Below are 22465 nucleotides of genomic sequence, written 5' to 3'. Positions count from 1 at the left end.
TTTCAGTGTGTCCCTGTGTGTGTTTTCTAATGTAATGTTTTGACAAATTGCATTGCAACAGAACACGCAATCGGATTTATTTTAAAGTCTAATATTACATTCTCTCTTAACGTGTGAATCTTTTACGAACCTAGCATTGTTGACATTTAAAGGACTACGCCATTGGTCGCTAAAAACCTAACATTTGAAAAGCTTTCATGCAGGTTAATTATCAACATTTTCAGGTTTTATTCCATTTTCTTTGTTTTCCACATTCCGAGAATTACACTGAGAGACAGACCAACGCTTGGATATGACAACAAACGCGAGTTAGCGACGTCTTATTGATTGCCCATGAAAGTGAGTGGCCTTGGGCAGGAGACATTGACAGAAGGGATGAATGGTGAGTCATGGTGAACAACTGAGTGGCAGCCAAAGGAGGAGAACACCTTGCCTGAGAGGATGACCACCAGGCAGATGGAGCAATGAGATCAGCGAATGTGCTGGATTGCTGTATCTTGAGAACGTGAGAGACGGTGACAACCAGCCATGGATAGAGCATGTCCGATGATGGACCTCCGTTCTTGTGCACAGGTCGCCGGATCAAAGGGGCCGGTTCGAAGAGCCGCCCTATTTTTCTCCGGTGGAGGGAGACCTCGGAGTGAAGCGGCCACGCATAGACATGGGGCTAGAGGCTTGTTACCCCTGCCCTGAGCCGTTCCACGGCCGCTCGGAGCATCCCGCGCGCCAGGTGGAGGTGAAAGAGGTACGATCGACACAGTTCCAGGCACGATTTCTCCCTTCCACTAACCTCATCACACCCCGCCCCCCAGCGATTCGAGAACTTGCCAAGGTTCAGGATTATAAATCAATAAGTGATTCTTTTTAGCACCAACGTGAGTGCAGTGATATTGTAAGAGTGCTATGGTGGGGCTCACCACATTAAAGGCACTCCCATGTTTTTCTCGTACAGCTCACGATTATCAAGGGTAATGATGGGGGGGGTTAGGGGTGGGGAGGATTGATTGTCCAAGGAGTGGGCAGGATTGGTTGGCCAAGATGAAACTTACATGTCCTAGGCGATAAAAACATGTAGTGTTTACCTATGTAGAATGAGGGTGAAGATAAAGAATCTGCCATCTGTTTTATTGCTTCTTAAAGCAATCCGTCTACTTGACAACATTTGCAGTCACCTGAGTTCCTGAGTCACTGGCCCCCTATGGGTGGGGAGCAGCTAATAATATAACTAGTGTGAGGTGTGAAGATCTTTATTATTGTGAGCACAATTCCACAAATCGGCTTTATTGTAACTCTTCATTCTTGATTTAAGCTACAAATGTATGTAAGCCAACCTGGGACACATTGCCTTGGTATTTATCTACAAGATAAGAGCTGTTTTATCTTGGTACCAAAAACAAATCGGTCTATTGGTAGTGCATTAGTGCCGAAATTGTTGCTGTAGAAATTTTAAAACAACTGATTTACCTCCGAAACCTGGTCCGATTGCCCCCAAGGTCCAGGCTTAACCAGGCTTCTAATTTTCCCAGTGCATGCTAAGCCCCTCTTTTTCTTTGTCCTAATGCTGCCCAGCCCACGGTTCAACGGCACGAAAAACGGTGACGCGACACGCTTGCCTGACCTAGCGGCCGTAACTCGGTACCGCGCGCTGCCGCTTTAGACATCCGATCAAATTATCAGCCCCGTCTGACAAAACGGGCACTCCAACGGCACCGATTCCCACCCACGGGCCAGATGAGCTGATGTGGTCTATGCGACTGAATCACCACCCACACAGTGCATGGTGGAAGGCGGCCGTGTCAACTCTTCGGGGCTGACCCCCCTATGGGGTGGACCAAATGTCATTCGAAAGGGATTTCCGGGATGGTAGATCTGTGATATCCATTTCCGTGGGCGCATGCTCTTTTAACACGAAGAGGGGGGTGCACGGCTCTGTGAGAGATCCGAATTGATCCTCTTGTTTCATGACGGGATGCCGATAACACAATCGGAGCAAAATTGGAAAATAGATAATTATATACTATGGGGACCTCATTTGCCAGTAAAAATATGATAATTGGTTCTTTACCCTTCTATCTGGCAACAAAACTGACACCTTTTTGCAAGGAGTCATGTTTGCATAGACCGCAATACCTGCAGTCATAATACAAACAAAAGAACATAACTCTGATAATGTGCACTGTCCCTGAAGTTGATTGGTCCACACCCGAGACAGCTTTCCTTCGAGCCTAGTCTCATATGGGTTGGACCAGATGACGCCAAAAGTGCGCCTTTTGGCGTCATCTGGTCCAACCCATATGAGACTAGGCTCGAAGGAAAGCTGTCTCGGGTGTGGACCAATCAACTTCAGGGACAGTGCACATTATCAGAGTTATGTTCTTTTGTTTGTATTATGACTGCAGGTATTGCGGTCTATGCAAACATGACTCCTTGCAAAAAGGTGTCAGTTTTGTTGCCAGATAGAAGGGTAAAGAACCAATTATCAGATAATTATATATTTGTATATAAATAACACAGGACCAGTGGTTGGCAGTATGGACGAGATTAACAAGGTTACAAATGCTGGTGACACTTTTTTTTCTAAAACATAAATACATTTATCTCTGTCATTTTTGGCCACAATCTTGGTAATTATTTCCAAAATAAGATCCCTGGTGTTTTGGGTTGCGCTTTCTGTTTCTGTTGCAACTGGCTTGGTTAGAGGCTGTCGTCTTCATTAATGAGGTGAAAGTTGTCTTGTCACGGAAAATTCCGAAATCTTTGGAGTAATACAAAATATGGAGCTGCTGTATGTGTAAAGATGTATCCTTTCACGTCACGATTAGATGTATTGTAAGGATTCAAGGCCCTGATTTGACAAGATAATTGATCCTTTTTTGTCACATGGTTAATGTGGAATCTATAGTGGCTGCAGGGTTCGTGAACAAACTACAAACAATGGAAAACAATCCGTTCCTAAACAGACGATTAGATGCACGTGTAACAATCGATTTTAATAGAATCGATGCATACACGCGTAAAGAGTAATTAGTAAACATTACAATTACGCAATATTTATCAATGCAGCCATGTTTATAAAAAATATTTTTCCTGTCGCTGTCCACCAAGTTATCTCTGGCCGAGCAGGGTCGTTGCCGTAGTAGCTCCAGTTTGTTTCGGCAAACTGATAATTTGATCGGATGTCTGAAGTGGCAACGTGTGTAACCGGGCGCTAGGGCAAGCGAGGGCGTCACGTTAATCGTGTCCAACGTGGCTTGGCTCGTCTCTCCGCCCTCGATTGTCCGCGGGGGGGCCTTTCATGGGTCAAGAGGGGTCACTGTCGGGTCTGTATCTCTAAACCGCTTCCCGTTTCCGCCGCACGACACACACGTGTTGCAACAAACGGAATGCTGAGAAGTGTTGGCGCTTGTTCGGATTTATTTGAAGGTGGGACTGGCAGGGGAGATAAAGCGTTGTGGATTTTTGATGTTTTGTAATTGCCGATGCCCTTTCATGTGGTCGCTTTCAGTTATTTCTGAAAAACAGACGAGATAATTGCATATAGGCTAATCCTTCGCATTGCAGATATACTGCAGCCTAATTACGCTACTGGCTGATGCCAGTGAATGAACATTTGACAGGCTGTTTCATAACTAACCTTCAAATGTTCGTTTAATTATTTTTATTTACCCTCCCTTAGCAAAGGAAGAGTTTTATTTAGAAATTTTTTTACTTTTGCAAAATAAATTACATTAATGCCTTGGCGATCTTGACGCAATTAAGTAGGGGATAAAAAAAATCAACAAATGCAGAGCAGAATTGGTACGTGTTTTAAAATAATTCTCTCTGCGGTACAATAGAGCTCAAAGATTAACAGCAGCCCTCTTGGGAGTTACTTTCCACGTGAACTGGTATGTCAGCAATTGCAACATCATGGCCCCTGCAGATCCGAACAGCATTGCCACATTTCAACGATGATGCATGTTTTTTTTTCAACACGAAAGAATTGGAAAAGAGAAACTGTGTGTGGTGTCATAGTTAACTGTGTGTTTTTAACCCTTTCCTGACCCACTGTCCTTCCTGATTGTCTTGTGGCTTGGCACTCTCTGGCCATGGGGGAGGGGGATAGGGAAGAAAAGGTTCAGAACGTATTGCCCTGACCCCAGTCTCTCCAATAAGGGCATCTTGTTCACGCACAGGAGGAAAAAGATTGCCCCAGAACTCAAGATGTTATTGCTGTTTCCTCTATTCTTTGTTGTCATGGATGAAGTCCTTTTGAATTTTGTGGATGTGGCGATGAACCGTCACAGTTATCGGTCACGATTAATGGAATATAGATATAAATAGTTTTTATTGAAAGGCATGCCAAATACGTGGTGGTGTAGATACATCTATAACAGTTTCAGTTTTAAATCTTGGCTTAAAGCTTTCGTGACTGCAGGAATACATATTCTATGGGTATTTCGGTAAAGCCACGTAGATATAAAAAGAATAAAAATATCACGACGTTTCGATCGCAACACAAGCAATTTGCCTGTGTTTCAGTTTGATATAAAAAAAATCGGATTTTGGCTCTTGGGATGTTTTTAGAAAAATGTAGGATTTTTTCTATTTTCTGATTATGTAAAATGATTGCAATAAAAAAAGTAGTTGATTATGCCTTAGATTATAATCTGTATGAATCAGGATAATTTTTTATAAAAAATTTTGATAATATTCAAAATCACTGACATAATTGTCAATTCGTCCTCATGGGAATTATTAGACCATACTTTCACCACACTTACTCATTGTGAATATTTGAAGGGGTGACCCAGGAAGACTTTAGATATCACTCCTTGCTGATGTAAACCGTGGTCCAGAATTTAACTCATGTTCGCCAGGTTCATTGTACAATGCAGTTCCGCGAACCCCTGTTTATTTATTGTATTTATATGTCTGCGTTACACATGAGCAAATGTAGAGGGTTATTCTCATCCACAACTCTGTTGTAATGGACGCCTGTGTAATACAGTAAGCATTGTACGCTATGCGCAGCATTGTCCAAAAAATGAAATCGTAAGCTCTTTTTGCTATTTGATAGCCAGTGCGCGGTGCATTTGGGTTCCCAGGATTATAAACCACGAATGCGATATGTTTTCGGGCTTGTTAATGTCAAGTCACATTGATAACAGCTCTTTGTGGGGTGTGGCGTTGATGGACTTTGTGATATTTATTTAAAGACTTGAACACTAAATATTTGCATGGTGGAGCACCGCGTGTATTGTCCCTCGTTACTTTTTACACGTGTTTAAAAAAAAAACCCCGGCATTTAAGAAAAGCAAATTTTGTGGTGGCAGCTGTTGTATGTCGGCAGGTAGAGGTAACGCTAATGTCATCTAATGTGCTCAAGTACACGAATAAAAAAAAAAATGGGATTCTCGGAATTGGCGTGACTGCAGCCAGCGAGTAGAATTTAGTCACCTCAAAAAATGTTCCCCGTCTGATTTATTATTAAAGGGTTTTGAGTTAATGGACCTTTTGTGTGTCTCACCCCTGTGAGCCTTGCCACGGAGGGTAATATTTTTAGAGACCTACATTTAAAAATGCATTATATTTAAGTGATTTCTGCGGTCATTAATTTGTCATTTGTGCAAGGGCCCCTCCTTTTGAGAAATCCCTGTTATGAAATGGCACGGTTTGTGCTCATTGTTGAATAATTATTATTGTGCTCCTGGGGTATGAAGCAAAAAAGAAACCTGTGGTGTTAAGTGGCTTTGACATTGAACGTAGCTGATTAAACTGTGTAATAAAAAATTGAGCACTGTTATGCCAGTTCTACTGCTAACCTGATTTATTTTCACAGATGAATTTTAGCAAAGCATAGCAACGTGAATCAGACAGTGTTGTTTTAAAAGTGTTTTTATTTGCATTAATTTCCAGACACAAATACAACGCGTACCGTTTCAATTCAATCTTTTAGTTTTTTGGTGTGTACATATGGCTGAACTTGCCTTGCTTTTGCTTTGCAGGGCAATGTCCCTCAGGTGTTTTTCCCAGTATTACGTTAAGCCACGACTGCTAGAAGTATAATTTGTAAAAAATATGCATCGTTTGTAATTGGATTTTTTTTGGAGGTTAAACCATTAAATGATTTGGCCAAATTTGTGTCGTTTAAGATCCCTCTACCACCTGACACAGGCAAACAGGTTCAATTATCACTGTCAACAAGCGTTTTAACACGCCGATTATTACTATTTCAGCTCACCGCTAAGGTAAAAGAACAATTCTCACAACCAAATTCAGCAATTGTGCACGTGATTATTACATTTGTTCGTCTGTGTTGGGTGATATAGGTTGTCTTAATTACACAAATTTGGCCAGATTGTTTCGTGGCCTAACCCAAAATTTCTTGTGGATCATGACGTTGACTGCAAAAACCTGCACGTTGAAGAAAACTCGGCTAAAATAACGCAGACATTTTCTTACTAATTTGGGTGGACCTATGTTTCTAAAGCATATAAATGTGTGGTTAAACCTGCCACTACCCGACACAGCCAATTAGGAAGATTTGTCATATAAACAAACCATGCCAATTAATTACTAGTTTACACCGGTGTGTTGGAGAGTAAACCCACAACAGTTACAATTCGAATTTGCATGTTTTATTTACACGACAAACCTTATTAATTGGCTGTGTCGGGTGGTGGCTGGTTCGACAACACATTTATATTTACACGATTTAACCCAAAAAACCTCTGGTGAAGTATGACCAGATGACCCCCATGTCCTGCATGGTTATGGGGGAGGCCCTCATCCAACAATGAACTTACAAAGAGCTGTAGATGCACATAATGCGTGTTGATAACCAATGTGCTTATTTGATTATTACCCCAACAAAGAATTCTGGAGGGTATTTTTAAGAGGGTGGTTTCCCCAGACAAAGAGTTTGCCGGAAGTCAAACACAATATTCACTACGTGTTTGAGGTGCACTTAATATACGCAATACGGAAGTGAGGTTAAAGGAAGATGCAACTCATAAAGCAAACAGGCCCTTCTGTTGTAGATACGTACATAAGCCGTGTCCCAGGTGGCCTGACACAAGTTTGAAGTTTCATCAGTGAGATAAAACGAGACTTTTAACATCAGTCAGTTACTCCGTTGTAGCGTATTTACTGCATTGACGTATGAAACATTATTTGAGTGACTCTCCGATGTGTTTTTGGGTTGTTTCTGCGCATACAGCCCAAACACACACGCACAGCACAGCCGCGAATACTGAGCCAATAGTTGTCGATTAACAAGCTTCAGGTTAAGGTTAAGTCCCTGCAATTGCTTGTGCACGCACCTTCTGTAGGATGAGCGTCCTATAGAGAGCCCTGCGAGAAGGTATTTTGACCTACCGTTCCACGCTGGCCGGATGACTCGGGAAGAGGTGGAGGGTACCCATATTTTACCCCACCACACGCGATTTGCCGATCGCCCTGTGGTACAACCATTGTTACTGCTTAAGTGGACAGAGCACGGAGGATTTAAGAAACTTGCCCATTCTGGAATCGAGCCGGTGACCTCTGGATTTGAAGTCCAGTTGTGCTAGCCATTTACGACATCCCACCTTTGTGACAACATGAGGTCAGGAGGAGAGTTCGACTTGTTGAGGGGAGAGTCAGGTCAAGGTGAATAGATCCAGAGGTCAACCAGAGTGCCGTAAAAACACACTTGGGTTGGCTGGGGGGGGGAGCTAAATTGTGGATTATTAATTGGCGCTGCGCGGTAAACTCCGACCTGTCCTGATGGCCTGCGCGCTGTGTTTTTTTGCTGGCCGCTCATGCCTGCGCAGAACGTAGCGGCGCTCAGCCTGAAGGTGGAGCCGGTGTCTCCGGCGGAGGAGCCTCCGGACGACACGGACGCTCCGCCCAGCCGCCTGACCAAGGAGGACCTGCTGCACAACATGGAGCGCGTGGATCGCGAGATCAGCAAGGTGGAGCAGCAGATCGCCAAGCTCCGCCAGAAGCAGGTGCGGGAGAGCACAGCTGAGCTTTGCTCAAGCGCGCACGGCCAGGTTCAGTTCGAGTGAGGCCCAGGGCTGTTGTAGATTTTGGAGAGGGCCCCCCCCCCCCCCTCTTTGAATATATACATGCAATTGTTTCTGGGATATATAGACTGAGTGGCATATAAATTGGACGCTAAGCTCGATTGTAATTTTGGTATCCACGTGCCAGGTTTCAGGCCTTATACCGGCTTGTAAAAAGTTAATGCTTTCGTCAAACGACGCGCTGCCTTGACGAATACGCTCGGATGATTGTTTCCTGTGTTTGTGCTTGCACCCCAACTTTTTGTGTTAAAATACGGTGATCACGGTGAGCACGCCTTGAGAAGCTGCTTCAGTGAACACTTAACGAGCAAAGCGCTTACTCTCGCGTGTCGCTCCGGGCCGGATTAGGTTCGTATGCGAAGTTGTTATAGTTTATTCGGGCGGGCCCTCTTCTTGGTGTGTGAATATATATGTGTATATGTGTATATTCACACATGGGGGAGCGGTAGTGTAGTAGTTAGCGTGCTAAAAACCTGGCGACCTGAGTTCAATTCCTGCTCACGGCCAACGCCAGTGACGATTAACTGAACTGGTCCTGGGCCTCCCCTAGGTTGACTCGGCCTCAAATGAGTACCTGGTGCTGTGTAAACATTGCCACTAGGGAGACAAATGTGGTCGGGCGTAGTCCTGGCCACCCACCCCCTCGTGTGCCGTTGCGGCCTTCATCGGTGCTCGCACTTGCCCCAACAGTTTGTTAAGGCTATACGGGGGATCTTTGTCTTTGTGAATATATATGCAATTCTTTCCCATTACTGTTCAACGCCACCCATGCACGGTGCCAAACACCCCATTGTTATCTACGCGCGAGCTATTTCAGTTCCGTTTCTTTTCATGCGACATACAAATTGTAAATTGTAAATTCCACATTCCTATGGCAGGGGTGAGTCTCTCCATAAAACAACCATTATTGACTTCTCCACAAGGTTGTAGTTTTTTTTATCCACCCTATAGGGATGATGGGCGACGTCAACCCCGAACCAGGATTTGAATTCATAATCTTCTGATCACAAACCGCTTGCTCTACTGCTAAGCCACTGGACCAGTTCAAATTACCTATAGGATTTATTTAAAGTGCTATATAGTATTGTGTTTCAATCATGACGCAGTTTATATCAAAATATGAGACCCGCTAAGCCACCTGAATTAATACGGCCATTCGCGCAGTAAGCGGTGTGGTGCAGTGAGACGTCTTAGCCAGTTAACGTTTTATCGTCATTATGTTTTTCGTTTATTATTGGTGACTTTGCATGACCGTGACAAGTCGCACTGTTGAGGGCTGCCCCTTAGGGCGGTTGCTAGAAGTTGGAATGAACAGGTTGATTTAACTCTGATGGTGGTTTGCGGTCGCAGTGGTTGAGCGAGTTGGAATGTCCGATGTGTGATGGTAACCATGTAAGGGTGTGCGCTAAACGCGTGGCTCACTACGCGTCAATTAAAATTGATTTTTACATTCGCAACAAGTGCATGGAATTGCACGTGTGAAAATGTATTACTTACGATCATCTCTGCAAATTACGTGCTAATGATTCGCCGATGTTACAGTTAGTTTCCAGTTTATTTTGTTGAGAACCAGGTGAGACCTGAAAGACTACAGGATTATAGTGTCATTTGTGAGAGTGACACGGGTCACTAAAATTAAAAGAAGAATTCACGTAAAAATTTAGTTCACCAATGAAGCAATTAGAAATCGCAGCAAAAACAACCGTTGTCACAGAATGAGTTGAAAACGGTGCACAAACACAATGTTGCATGGTGTTTGTGGCTAATATTTAGGCCAATAGTGCAAATACATCTTTACAAATGAGACAAACTAAATTTAAATACAAATGAGAAGGTATTAAATGAGCAGACAAAATATTTACTTATGATTGTGACGATAAATATTATCCCTGGGAGGGGATGGCAGTGAATCACTAAATTCCAACTACTCTATAGGCCCATTTCAGGTTAAGTGAGTTTGTTTGTATGACTACATCTGAAGCAGTGTAATTATGTTATAAATTGGGTATATTGCATGTATATATAAAAAAAATACTTTTGATGCCAGTCAAGTCACGATGTATGAATTCAATTGATGTGGAGATGAAAATGGATTTTTTTTTGTTGCACAAAAACGAAATAAACATCAAATTGTATGTGTAAGAATTGATGATGTCCAATTTGTATACTTTGTGCGTGTGTGTTGTGCGATTGTTTCGTGGAAACCACCCTGCAGGTTCATAGAAGACCTGCAGCCGCTATGGAGTCTACGTGTGCCACGATGGTAAAGACGACACATCACTCATTCCTCATCACCCGATTCTCGATCTTAATTTGTGACAATTCATTGACACAAGGAGGGGCAGAATCCTTGCAAGCCTATTGCTTAAGCACGCTGAATTTTTACAGCCCTCTTTCATCGTTTGAGACGTTATGATTTAAAGATCTCAATCCACTGCCGGATGAAGGCCACTCCATGCTGTGCTGGTTGTGGGAGTCGTTTGATAATGTCGTCACCGCATTGGTCAGTACGCGTTGGTGAGGACAGGGAGCATAGAAGTGCAGTACAACAATAGATTTTCCTGTACTACAAATGCACTATCCACACGCATTCTTGGCTTAGCTTCTTCTGAGATCAGGTGCATTCTGGCCGATTTGGTCTTATATAAATAGCTTCCACTTGACTTCAAATCAATTTAAGGTGTAATTGATATTAGTGTAACTTAAACGTGTTGAAATGTATCGCAAATAAATTTTGAGAATTGTTTCAGCCATTAAAAAAAAAAGTTTGAGATCTAACTGGTATTTAAGGTGTATGCACAATTATGAAATATTAAACTTGAAAGTGTTTGTGTATTAATAAGATGATTTGTAATACTTTTCTTCTGTCGTCTGGCAGTGGCTTACTAATTAATCCTGACATCTTAAAAAAAACATTCCTATTGAAGGTGTGGGGTGTGTAAACAGCTCATTAGAGTAACTAAACAGCTGTCTGGTTAACGTTTTGTTTTATTTTCACGATAATTGTCAGAAATATTGGCACGGTGCTTCGTGTTGTGTTAAACCAGGCCGCCTGTCGTGAAATATAAATTGTCATCGCGCATGAGCGATGCCATTGTTTTTTTTCTCCTGTCGGGCTCAATGTATTCTCGTTCTTGGTAAAATACTGACAGAGAATTCTTACATCCTCTTGGAACTCGTTTGAGTGATCTACAAACAGAAGTCTATCGGCTGTCTGTTGTGAAACCATCACACGCTGCAGCGATTATTACATAGTTTGCGCACGTGTGTGTGTCCGCGTGCGACAACTCCGATCTTTATATTACCGGGTCAAGCTCAATATAACTGGTTTGCGCACCTCCGATTAGCACGGTTGGCTACATACGGTGCGAGAGAAGTTCAACATACATGCAGCCAACTCGTGTGCAAATGACAGGGTGAATATTAATGCGTGTCACGTTAAATATGCATCGCTATGTTAAGGCAGCTCTCGCGTATTTATGTTGACGCTCTAATGATATGTTGCATAATGATTGTACGCCTTCTATTGCTTCATGGAGCAATGTCGGTCCAGTCTGTAATTTAAGAGCTACGCCATAAGTTGCTTTTAAGTTTGCAAATTTGTCTTGTGGTTTTGTTCTGATATTTGTATCCCTCATCTTTACTTGCTGTGCCACGGATTAGAAACATTACCGTTGACAAAGGAATGTTGAACAACAGCTGAAACGTTCGCAAAGAGACAGACACTTTTAAGAGGTGCACTCCAGAGGTACAAAGAGGAACACAGGGATAAGAGAGAACCTCTACTCAGCTTCGAGACATTTTATTGACTGTTAAGAGCAGCAAGTGGGCCTGGGCAGGTCAGTTCGCGACAGCGTTGATCAAAACTAATGACGGAATGGCAATCCAAGTGTGTGCCAACTTACGGAGATGGAGTGATGCAAACATCCAAGCGAGCGCTTTTCTTGTCGATACACGCCTCGACTGAATGCCCTGGACCGTCAGGTATGGTGTTGGAAGATTTGCTTCATTAGAAATATCTTTTTAACTGATGCTGGGTGGGAATGGTGCAAAATCTTGATGAACAAAAAACCTAAACGCATTCGTCAAAAGCACCGTGGCCTTAAAAGAAAAAATATATAACGGGCAACGTTTTGGGTAATGGCCCTTATTTGCATGTTGCCCCAAATGTCGTATATTGTATATATTGTTTACGGTAGTGTTATTGATGAATGTGTTTGTCAGTACCCTGCTGGAAGAGAGGGCCTTCTCCCTCCATGCAGGTAGTGGGGGTTATAAGATCCTGCAGGCTGGTGAAAGCGTGGAGTATGTTGTCGCATAGAAGCACAGTATCACTATGAATTTTGTTTCCCTGCCCTCTGCTGGCCACATCTGTAGGTCTACAACAGCCACTGAAACATCTGTTTTATGTGTACTGGTCACCCATCCTGGCACTATCCATGCTCAGCCCTTGCTTGGCTTCCATTTGTATCACAAGATTGGTTGCATTCTGGGTAATCTTTTTCATCGACCGAAATAGAATCAGAATCGGAATCTTTATCCAGGAGAAATCCAATGAGCTATTAAGCTCTTTTACAGATGTCCTGTAGGAAACCTACTGTAGCGTCATGTTAAATAGCACAGAAATGGCACTGCAGTCGCTGGAACATTACAGTGGTGCAATTAATCGCTTTAAAGTGTTTTTTTTAATGATTTAAGCCGTAAACCCTTGCTGAATAGCCCGGGGCACACCACTTGGGTGTGTGTACTGTGTGAAAGACTGGCCACATGTTTTTTTGGGTTGCATCGTGGATCACGAAGTAAAGGCTACATATACGTGTAAGAGGCATGGAGTGGTGGCGCAGTGTTTATCGCATCGCGGCGAGATCCCAGCGACCTCATAAGTGCGATTACTGGCCATGGCTTAACATCAGTGGTGAGTGAAAACTGAGCATGTCCTGGGCCCTGGTACTTCACCGAGCAGCGTGGTGACGTATGGTCAAATGAGGCCTTCATGACCGAGAGGTATCGGGAGGCCTTCATCCAAGAAGTGGATAGACTTGATGTGTTGTGAATTAGGTTATTTTAATAGGATTTCCCATCAAATAGTGTCATGTGGGAGCACATAAAATATGTAAAATGTTCTAGTATGTACTTAACATCCCAAGCAGGAGGGTCTTGCCTGAAAATTAGTCTTTTGAAGCTCAGTTGAGCATTGGTACCATGACACAATACTTGGTAATGGTATGTGAAATTAGGTTGATGCATGGGGGAGTCTCTTATCCAGCAGTGGATTGGCAAACGGGCTCTACATGTCCGTTTACGCACGCACGTGTCCGGTGTAAAAACCGAGAAGCGTAGCTTACGCACTGCGCTGATATTGCAGGCGATCTCGCCCCACTGGTTTGATGTTGGGGGTGGGGGGACATATGCGCTCAATACATAATGGCGTGTTTTTATCCTTTCTTCATTTCCTTCTGATGCCCCCCCCCCTACTCCCCAACCCTCAACCCATGTCCACCCTTCCTCCGCTGCCCTCAGCATGAGATGGTGGAGGAGGCAGCAGCAGCAGCCAAACCCTCTAAGCCAGAACAAAACATCTCCCCGGTGCCCTCGGAAGCCAAACATCGCAGCATCGTGCAGATCATATACGAAGAGAACAGAGTAAGTTCAATCGCGTACCCAAAGATAAACGACCGGGACAATTTGCAGCCGTGGGCACTCTGCTTTTCCGCATGGCTTGTGCGCGCGCATGGAAGGCACAATTTTAGCGCCGCACAGGCTTTCAAATGGATGCGGTATCTACAAAATAGTTCGTTTCTCAGTTAAATTGTTCCACCCTTTTACGTTGCACAAAAGTTGTTTTCCAGCCGGCAAATAGCCAGAAGAGTTGTCGACTGTGGATTTATTTTAAACGCGAATACATTCCGCACCTCCGTCCTAAACCCCGTTGACTTTGCGCCGGCTTGGCTCGCGCGCTAATGCCGCCATGATTGATGATGATAAGCTGTGGATGAGTCCGTTGCACTGCATTTAATCTGTCCGGTGAACTCTAACCTCCTTTACAGCCTTAGAGGGAAAAAAAAAAGGGAACAAAGCTTTTGCCTGAGGTGTCCCACTGCCCTGGGTCTCCTGAGGCCCATAATTGATGCCCCTAACAGGGGGTTCCCTTGCCAAGACTGCGAGGGCTGTCCATTAGTCTGCATTGGATGTGCTGTGCGGCTGGCACTTGGCGGTGTTACGGGTGATTTAAGCTGCGGATATATATTTGATTGTTGGGGAGCGATTGCCGCTACCATTTTGCTTGCTCGCTCACATCTGACCCGGAGAGCGTTTCATCTCCGTGGTGCAGGCGTTGCGAAGGTCATCCGTGCAAGCGTTGTCTTTAACGTAGGGCATGAACTTAACATGTGGCTTTTTAAAAAACATAAAAAAGCTCTGCAAAAAGAAAGATGCCCCTGTGGAATTTTCTAATCTCTTGGCATTCTCCAGAATTTGTCTCGTCAAAGAAAGCATTATTTGAGAGTGTGTGTTTCTCTAGGATTCTGAATGATAGGTCACGGTGTCTATAAAATTTTACTCGAAATTAGACTAAGTGGAGTGCCGCTTTGGTGGTCAAGCATGCGAGATACTTTCTCGGCAGTCGGCCACTGCATTGTGTAACTCCTGAGAATCCTTGACGGTGCTTTTTCTGCAAGTTGCAAAGTTTTTACGTCCTTGATACTCATCTCAGCCACTGCAATTTTGAAACAAAAACATTTTTTTGTTCCGAGGCCCCATGCAAAATTAGGTACATCTGCCAATACATTAAATGTTTGCTTTGAGTTTGGCGGTGGTGGTGGTGGGGGCTAGGGAGAGGGTTTTTTTTCTTTTCAAGGGGGGTGCGGTGTCACGGCACGGGGTGGGGCGTCCAACTGGGATCTCTCAATCACTCCCTGTCTGGCCGCTCCTGACTCTACGCGTAATTTAGAAGACAAATTGTTCTCTTCTCCTGCCGGTCTTGGTGGGGGGGGGGGTGGAAAGGGCGTTGGGGGAGGTGGTCATCTGTTGGGCCGGCGGGTGGAGGGGTGGGCGGGTGCCCGGATGGGCTTTTGGCGGACGGGCGATTGTGTGCGTCTGCTCGGGTCCTTTTTGGGTTGCTTACGCACCGCTTGGGCAGGTGCCTGCGACAGTGGCCTCCGCTTGGTGCACTGCGCGGCCTTGAGGTGCCTCGCTCGTGATGCATCGCCCTAGCCCAGAGCCGCTGGTCCCAAGGTGTTTTCTGTTGTGCAAGCCGAGGGCACCCAGAGAAAGGGCCGTGGTGGTGGTGGATGGGGGGGGGGTGCGGAGGGGGTTCTGTGGGAGATGAGTGATGGAGTGTTTGGGAATGGCATTTTTTTTTAGAGCGCAGTGTGCCTGGTTGTCCTCGAGTCCGCTGTACTTGCTCTGTTTTGCACACTTGAAGACGATAAGTAGGTCACGTGCTCCATCGAGAAGGAATACTTTCCAGCCGTGCAAATGCTGCAGTATTATTATGGCATTTGCAAAAACGTTAAGCTTTTGTTGCTACGGAACTGTTTTAACGGAACTGATGCCAGTGAAGCGCAGGGTTTGATGGAAACTAATCACTTAGGAAATAATACTGCATTTATCTTCGTTCTCAGCGTGATCACACTGCAGTTCATTCTTTGTCATCCTAATCATCGCAGTTGTCCCCTCGAATTATCCTGCGCGTTGTGCGCCGCATCTTGCCGAGCAACGGCGTATTTTTTCAAATTTAACGCCTACAATGCGCGTCATTGAAAGCAAGCCGTGCTCCATATTGCCATTGTCGCCGTGTGCGCCGCTGCATTATTGGAGGAAAATAATTGAGCTCCTAATTGAAAAAGGACCCAAAGGGAGGCAAACAATAGCGCAATTAATTATATAAGTGTGGCGACAAAATGCCCTCGTCATCTGTTCGATAATTTACTGCGTGGCAGTGTGCTATTTCGTGTAAAGGTGGTTACGTAAGGGAGCTTTTAATTTTGACGGTGAAGAATGAGGTTCAGAGGCCTACGGTTTATTTCAATGTTCCTTTGTAAATAAGAAAATTGGGTTTGTTTAGATTTTCCATTACACGAGGAACACATTAACCACGGCAACATTGGCGAAAGGGACCTGCATTTGTGCTTTAATGCTCTGCTTTGAAATCTGACTCGTGTCGAGGAGGAAGGCTCCCAATCCACTAAACCCACATGCTAATGCTAACCCCAACTCTGACCTTGTCCATTAATGCCCAGAATAAATTCCGTCTTAAACTCTAATCCTTAACCTGCACCGTGACCAGTTAGGTGATTGCCGCTTCCCTGTTATGCTGTGAATGACGGATATTGTTCGGCTCATTATCAATAAACTCTTAAAAAAGGACATGGCAGGAAGCCAAATGTTTACATTTCTGTGGCTGTTGATACATTTTCCCCCATTGTGTATTTAATAATAATAAAAATAATTATTTTAAAGCTTTATGTTGTGAATTCTTTCAAAATTAAATGATTTCACAGCCTGCCCGCCTTGTCTATTTTATTTTCTTAAACATTGCGCAACAGAGATGGAGATCAGAATTCCTTGTTTTGGTGTCCACTGGCGCATTTTACAACCACATTTAACGCCCCTGGTGACGTCCTTTCCTCGTGTGCAGATGAGAGCCGAATCTGCACACAAGATCCTGGAGAGACTGGGACCCAAAGTGGAGCTGGTGAATTTGCACGCGCACACACAAGACAAAAAAATATCCAACTGATTGTGAACACGCTGAATGCAATGCACTTGACGTGAAAACTTAATTTGGAGCTTTCGTGACTGCAGGAATCACTTTTTGGTTCTTTCGGTAAAGTCACGTATAAAAAGAAAATAATAAATTAAGTAATAGCATACGACGTTTCGATTGCAACACAAGCAACCATCATCAGGTATAAATTAAATATCTAACAAACCTAGTATGCTTAGAAATATAATGCAATACACCACAGAGTTGGCTAACCTTAGGTAGGGTGTTGACTGTTATGTTAGCCGACTCTCTGTGGTGTATTACATTATATTTCTAAGTATACTAGGTTTGTTTTCTATTTCATTTATACCTGATGATGGTTGCTTGTGTTGCAATCGAAACGTCGTATGCTCTATTATTTAATTTATTATTTTCTCTTTATACTTGACTTTACCGAAAGAACCAAAGAGTACTTGACGTGCTTGCCTTGGCAAGGTGAGACCCGTGTATGAAGGGGTAACATAGGTCAGCGGGCGCAGACAAAGCTGTGCAGTGCTCGACAGAAATTCTTTCGGACTGTGCAGATAGTGATGCTGGTGATGAAACTTGTGCTCTTCATTGCTCTGTAAGAAAAGCTTTATGACCAACTGAGAACCCCCATTGAAGCCACACAGAATATGTCTTTCAAGGTGGAACCTGGATACATTACCCTCCAAAACCACGTGCATTAGCACGTCCTTGGGTGGTGTTGCCAAGCTGTTGTGTGAAAATGATCGAGGCTGTTCTACCGCGTTCCCATGACCGCCGGCTCGGTTTGTGAATCGGGCATGTTTGCTTGTCCCCGGATTCCCTTGGTAGTCTTACCTGGTCAAATGAGGACCAAGTGGGGCCACACGGCTCGGTTTAGCCGGGCTGTGTGGATTTATTTCATGAGGGCGCTGCATGCTTTTTTTTACTCTGAGCGCCCTCAGAAACGGTCGAAACTGTCACGGGGTCAGCGTAGAAAAGATGCGCATGGCCTTTGGTGTGTCTTGCTTTGTTTAACTTCAGAGACCTGGTCTTCCTTAAAATATATATATATTTTAACCCAAATAGAGGTATGTTGGGGTGGGATAGTGTTAACTCATCCAAAGAGATGTATCTATCCAGAGATGTACGTTGGCCACCGACAATGCTGCGCTTATGAATTTTTGGCGAGGTGTTAGTTTTCAGAGTTGTTTGCTTGTTTTTGCCCCCAAAGTAATTTAAAATGTGTTGCAGATTTCGGATTACATGTTAATTTGTACAGACGCTTAAATTACTTTAAAAGCTTGGCAACAGCATGCGTTGTTCTTATAAATTATTTTTCTGTGAATTTTGTGTGTGTGTTTATTTATTTATTTTAACAGCCGCTGTATAAGCAGCCGTCTGACACAAACCAGTACCATGAGAACATCCAAACGTAAGTTTATCATTAATTATTATGCTCAAAATATGCACTCATGTAACAATGGAGCATTTCCAATACACACTGGCGTTTTTCAATGATTAGTTTGTGGAAAGCCTACAATTACTATTGATTTAAAATGCACCACAATGAGGAGCAGCTAATTGATTCTTGAATTATACTGTGACCCTGCAGAGTGACTATTCAACCAATTTACGTAGGGAGGGCATCTTAACAACAACCCTGTTCATTAGAATAACTTGCGTCTCGGATATTTTAATTGCAAGGTGAGGAGGAGGTGGAATTCTAGCAAATGATTTTTGAATCCACCTCTGTGAAGCTTTTGGAGGGTTCTGCCTGCCTATGGGGGTGGGTTATCGGGAATGGCCAATGTAGCAAACTTCCCCGAAAATAGATCAAGGGGAATTATTATTGAGGAAATCATCTTTCCATTGATGAAATATTGCAATTGGTCCACCATGTGTCACATGGTGGAATGTTTCTCCCGTTTGCATATTCGTGTTTTCTCCATGCATTACATTTTTCTCCCATACAAGAAAAGATAATTCAATAAATGCGTGGACAATACCGATCGTTTATTCCAGAACAAACTCTCACGTTCTTTTCTCGGAGTGATCCTGCATTGAGATTTTGGGCCATTTCCTTAAATGAGTGTTTGGCTTCTTACGAGTGGGAACCAAGAATGCCGGGAGGATATCCCCCCTGCAAGATGGATTCATTCATCTTTTGCAAAAGCATGTTCTCGTTAGGAGATTTGTGACTCGAGGTGTTCCAGATGTTTGTGGATTACGGAATTATTCTACGCACGTGATGATGCTTTTAATTTACCGCACCCTGCGACCCGAGTGATGTGAGCCCTGCTAACATCACTGGCGATTGAGATCTAAAACCCAGTCATTGGCCAGTCATTCACCAAACCCCACTGACCAGTACGGTCAAAAACCCATGAGCGGCACGTGTGGGGAGGAGGGGAGGCCTTCGTGCAGAAGGGGATGTTCCACAAAGGGCTGCATGTGGCCGAGCGGTAGAGTTGCGTTCGCCGCTTGTTGCAGAGGTTGACGATTCAAATCCATCGATCGCCCCAATTTAATACTGCGGATATATTAACCTCTAAAATACACGCTGCCTGTTTGCAAGTGGACATTGGAGAGCACGTACTGTAATTCGAAGAAGATTAGGCCATTCGTTTGTTGCCAGCGTCATCGGCTAAATAGAAACAAATATACTCGCACATTACTTAATTGGGAAAAGCATATAGCCGCAATCTTCTAGAAAAGAGTCATGAGGCTGAATGAGGTTTTCATGGGTAAACAAATGTAATAATAATACATAGCACCTTTTTGATGTGAACTTTTTCCTGATCCTTCTTTACTAGAAACCTCACCATGAGGAACAAGCTCATCATGTATTTCAAGAGACGAAATCAGCAGCGCAAGGTGAAGGTGAGGACTTGGAGTCTTGAGTGGTGCATGCCCCCTTCCCGTCGCGAATGAACCACTGGCAACTGCCGCCCCATTCTGTGAGCGCGCTGCAGGTCATTTAAATCCTACTGAAGACTCCTTGACATTGCCTCCGACCACCCAAACTCATCAGATCTAAGAAAGTAAACGGGATTTGAAAGTGCTTGGATGGGCGACATGTTATAGGCTGTGGGCCTATGTGGTCGACAGCAGAAGCCAATACAGAAATAACCAATTGTTGTACTATACTTCTGTGTCCTCGCATCTACGCGACGACCAGTGTGCTGAAGTATACAACTAAACTACATTATTTTCCAGGTAAAGCCCACTGAGCTATTAACTCTCTTCTGAAGCAAAATTATAGCTCATTGAAGCGGCTTATCAAAGGTGGGAATGTGTATGGTAGCTAAATAATCTCAACGCACATTTCCAAATGCAGAGGGAAAAACCAGAGTACTCGTAGAAATATCCATGCGACCACGGGGAGAACATGCAAGCTCCATACATATAGGCTATCGCGACGAGAACCCCCATAGCCCACACGGTGTCGGGGGAGTTCTTCATTCGGTAGTACATTGCCAAAAACATGTACACCTGTGCAAAGTCAAGTTGGAACCCCGTTGAGATTCATTATTCCTTTCGTAGCAGAGACCTGAGTAACCATGGCTACGTATGGACAATCGGTAACGACTGCAGGTTGCACCCTGCATGTGGACGTGTTACCGTCTCGCACGTTTCTCATAGGTACATCGACAAAAAGGACAAGGATGATGATGTGGGGTGGGGGTGGAGGGGGGTGGGTGGTTGGTGCGTGGTTATTATTTCTTTCGTTTTAACACGTTACGTAATGCAGTGGTGGGAAGAAAAAAAAACGCCAAAGAAATGATCATTTTGACAAATTGCTCTCGTTTTACGATGGAAAATGTGGTTTAGCATGAAAAGTGAAACGAAAGAAAAAACCGCCATGGTTTGTCAACTGGAAATGCATAATTTCCCACGGCCTTTGAAGTCGCATTAAACGAGCATGTGATTTTTATAACCATGTAAAAGCAAGTGGGTTAAGCGAACCGAACAAAATAAAAGCCTGCAGTCAGTTTGTACCCTTGCGATTAATTAATCAGCGAGAAAGTCTTCTGGAAAAAAAAAGATAAATTGCGCCCATATTGAACGAGTGTTGAATGGTTCGCGTTCTTCAACGGTGAACCCCGAGCCAGGCGTTTAACGTTTTACAATTCGCACACCCCCCCCCCCCGCGCTCGTTCTAAACACGGTGCGAAGTGCCCCTAACGATAGGCTACGTACGGTGCGAAAGAAGTTAAACATGCATACGTGTACAGGGGTTGGCGGGTGGCGGGCGGGGGGGGGCGCTTTGTGGAGGAGAGGGTGCTTTGGGCTGATGCTGTTCCCTATGAAAGTAAGTTTCATATCCGAGGAGGATGAACGTCCATTCAAGGATTAATTTTCCACTGCATTTTGCGCGACTCCTTTTATCCACGCTGAGATGCGATTAATAAAATGTATTCCTTCCTTCCGGGGAGGTCTAAGATCCCGTGCCATTTTAAGCCGTTAATGAATGCAGATCCTTATCCTTACCACATCCTGATGTTTCTAAGCAACAGATAAAGGGATACAATTGCAATCACTTCTGGGTAACTCTCTTAATCATCGAATAGATGTGGATAATAGGATTTAGTTAGCACTTTCAGTAGACTACTTGTCGGTGACCCATCATCGGGAAGTAAATGGATTTATTGTTTGCTACTCGCGGGTGACTGCAATTATCCGCAAAAAGACACGTAGCGATTGTTCTAAAAAACCATCGGCGGGGGTCATGGACCAACAGGAGTGGCATATACGGAACTGTTGTCGTGCTCACTGGCTCTCTCCCGCAGGAGCAGTTCCTGTCGGAGCGCTACGGGCAGCTGCTGCAGGCGTGGGAGAAGCGCGTGGAGCGCATCGAGAGCAACCCGCGGCGACGCGCCAAGGACGTCCGCACGCGCGACTACTATGAGAAGCAGTTCCCCGAGATCCGCAAGCAGCGCGAACAGAAGGAGAAGGGGCAGAGGTGAGCTCGGGGTCGCTGACGTCGCCGCCACCGCGGCACCTTGGATGCCCACGTGGCTTTAGAGACGTTCTACGGAGTAAAACAAAAAACAATGGTGCTTTTCGTTGTGTTTATTCTCTAACTTTTATCCCGATTGCGCAATCGGCTTCGCGTAACGAGACGAAATCGCAGAGCTGTGCGACACACTTGGGTGGCGGAGAAACGGCCCCCGGAAGCAGATATCACGGAGTACCTTGACTGGAACTCGTGCATAGCACCTGGCGCACACAATAGATGGCAGCACTTACCCTCCCGCTCTGTCGTCGGGAAATATTTATCGTATGATGAGTCGAACGGATATTTTTTTTTCAAACCGTAAATTTTGCCTATTGAAGTGCAGAACTAAATTTATAAAATTCGCTTTTTGTGAAGTATTTGGTTACTGGGTGTGAGTCCGTGAAATCATACAGCTGAAGCAGTACTGCTCAGGTTGTAGGTTTGAATTCAGGCCTCTGCCTGTGGTAAAACTGGATTCATACATTTAGTGAATGAGTAAAATTTGGTTCCCTGCTCAATCTGGCTAAATTCCAGCCCTGAGAATGAAAAACATGAGTTTGATTGCCATGTGACCAACATTCATGTCGATGGCAGAGCAGATGAGAAAGTAATGCCGAACTACTGTAGTGGACCAGAGGTCACTTGAAAGGATTTCCAAGGTAGCTCTGTAACATCTGCGTCCGTGGGCCATTCTTTTGT

General features: G+C 44.3%; 1 protein-coding gene across 15 annotated transcripts in view; it reads left to right on the top strand.

The window, feature by feature from the left end:
* The window catches only part of LOC133348367 (nuclear receptor corepressor 1-like), a 175803-nt gene that overhangs the window by 68348 nt on the left and 84990 nt on the right, over positions 1-22465 (top strand). For 14 of the 15 annotated variants that reach the window (XM_061561124.1, XM_061561122.1, XM_061561123.1 and 11 more), the window contains exons 4-11: positions 574-745; positions 7797-7973; positions 10267-10314; positions 13572-13694; positions 16690-16746; positions 18147-18199; positions 19581-19647; positions 21558-21730. In XM_061561124.1, the coding sequence (XP_061417108.1) occupies positions 574-745; positions 7797-7973; positions 10267-10314; positions 13572-13694; positions 16690-16746; positions 18147-18199; positions 19581-19647; positions 21558-21730 (870 nt within the window). The remainder of the gene's footprint in view (positions 1-573; positions 746-7796; positions 7974-10266; positions 10315-13571; positions 13695-16689; positions 16747-18146; positions 18200-19580; positions 19648-21557; positions 21731-22465) is intronic. The other variant, XM_061561129.1, reaches the window with a different exon arrangement.

This window comes from Lethenteron reissneri, chromosome 27 (assembly GCF_015708825.2).
Source record: "Lethenteron reissneri isolate LAM-NWPU_2019-01 chromosome 27, ASM1570882v1, whole genome shotgun sequence".
NCBI classification, from domain to species: Eukaryota; Metazoa; Chordata; class Hyperoartia; order Petromyzontiformes; family Petromyzontidae; genus Lethenteron; species Lethenteron reissneri.
The sequence above is the reverse complement of the archived record's forward strand: the minus strand, read 5'-3'. Positions and strand labels throughout refer to the sequence as shown.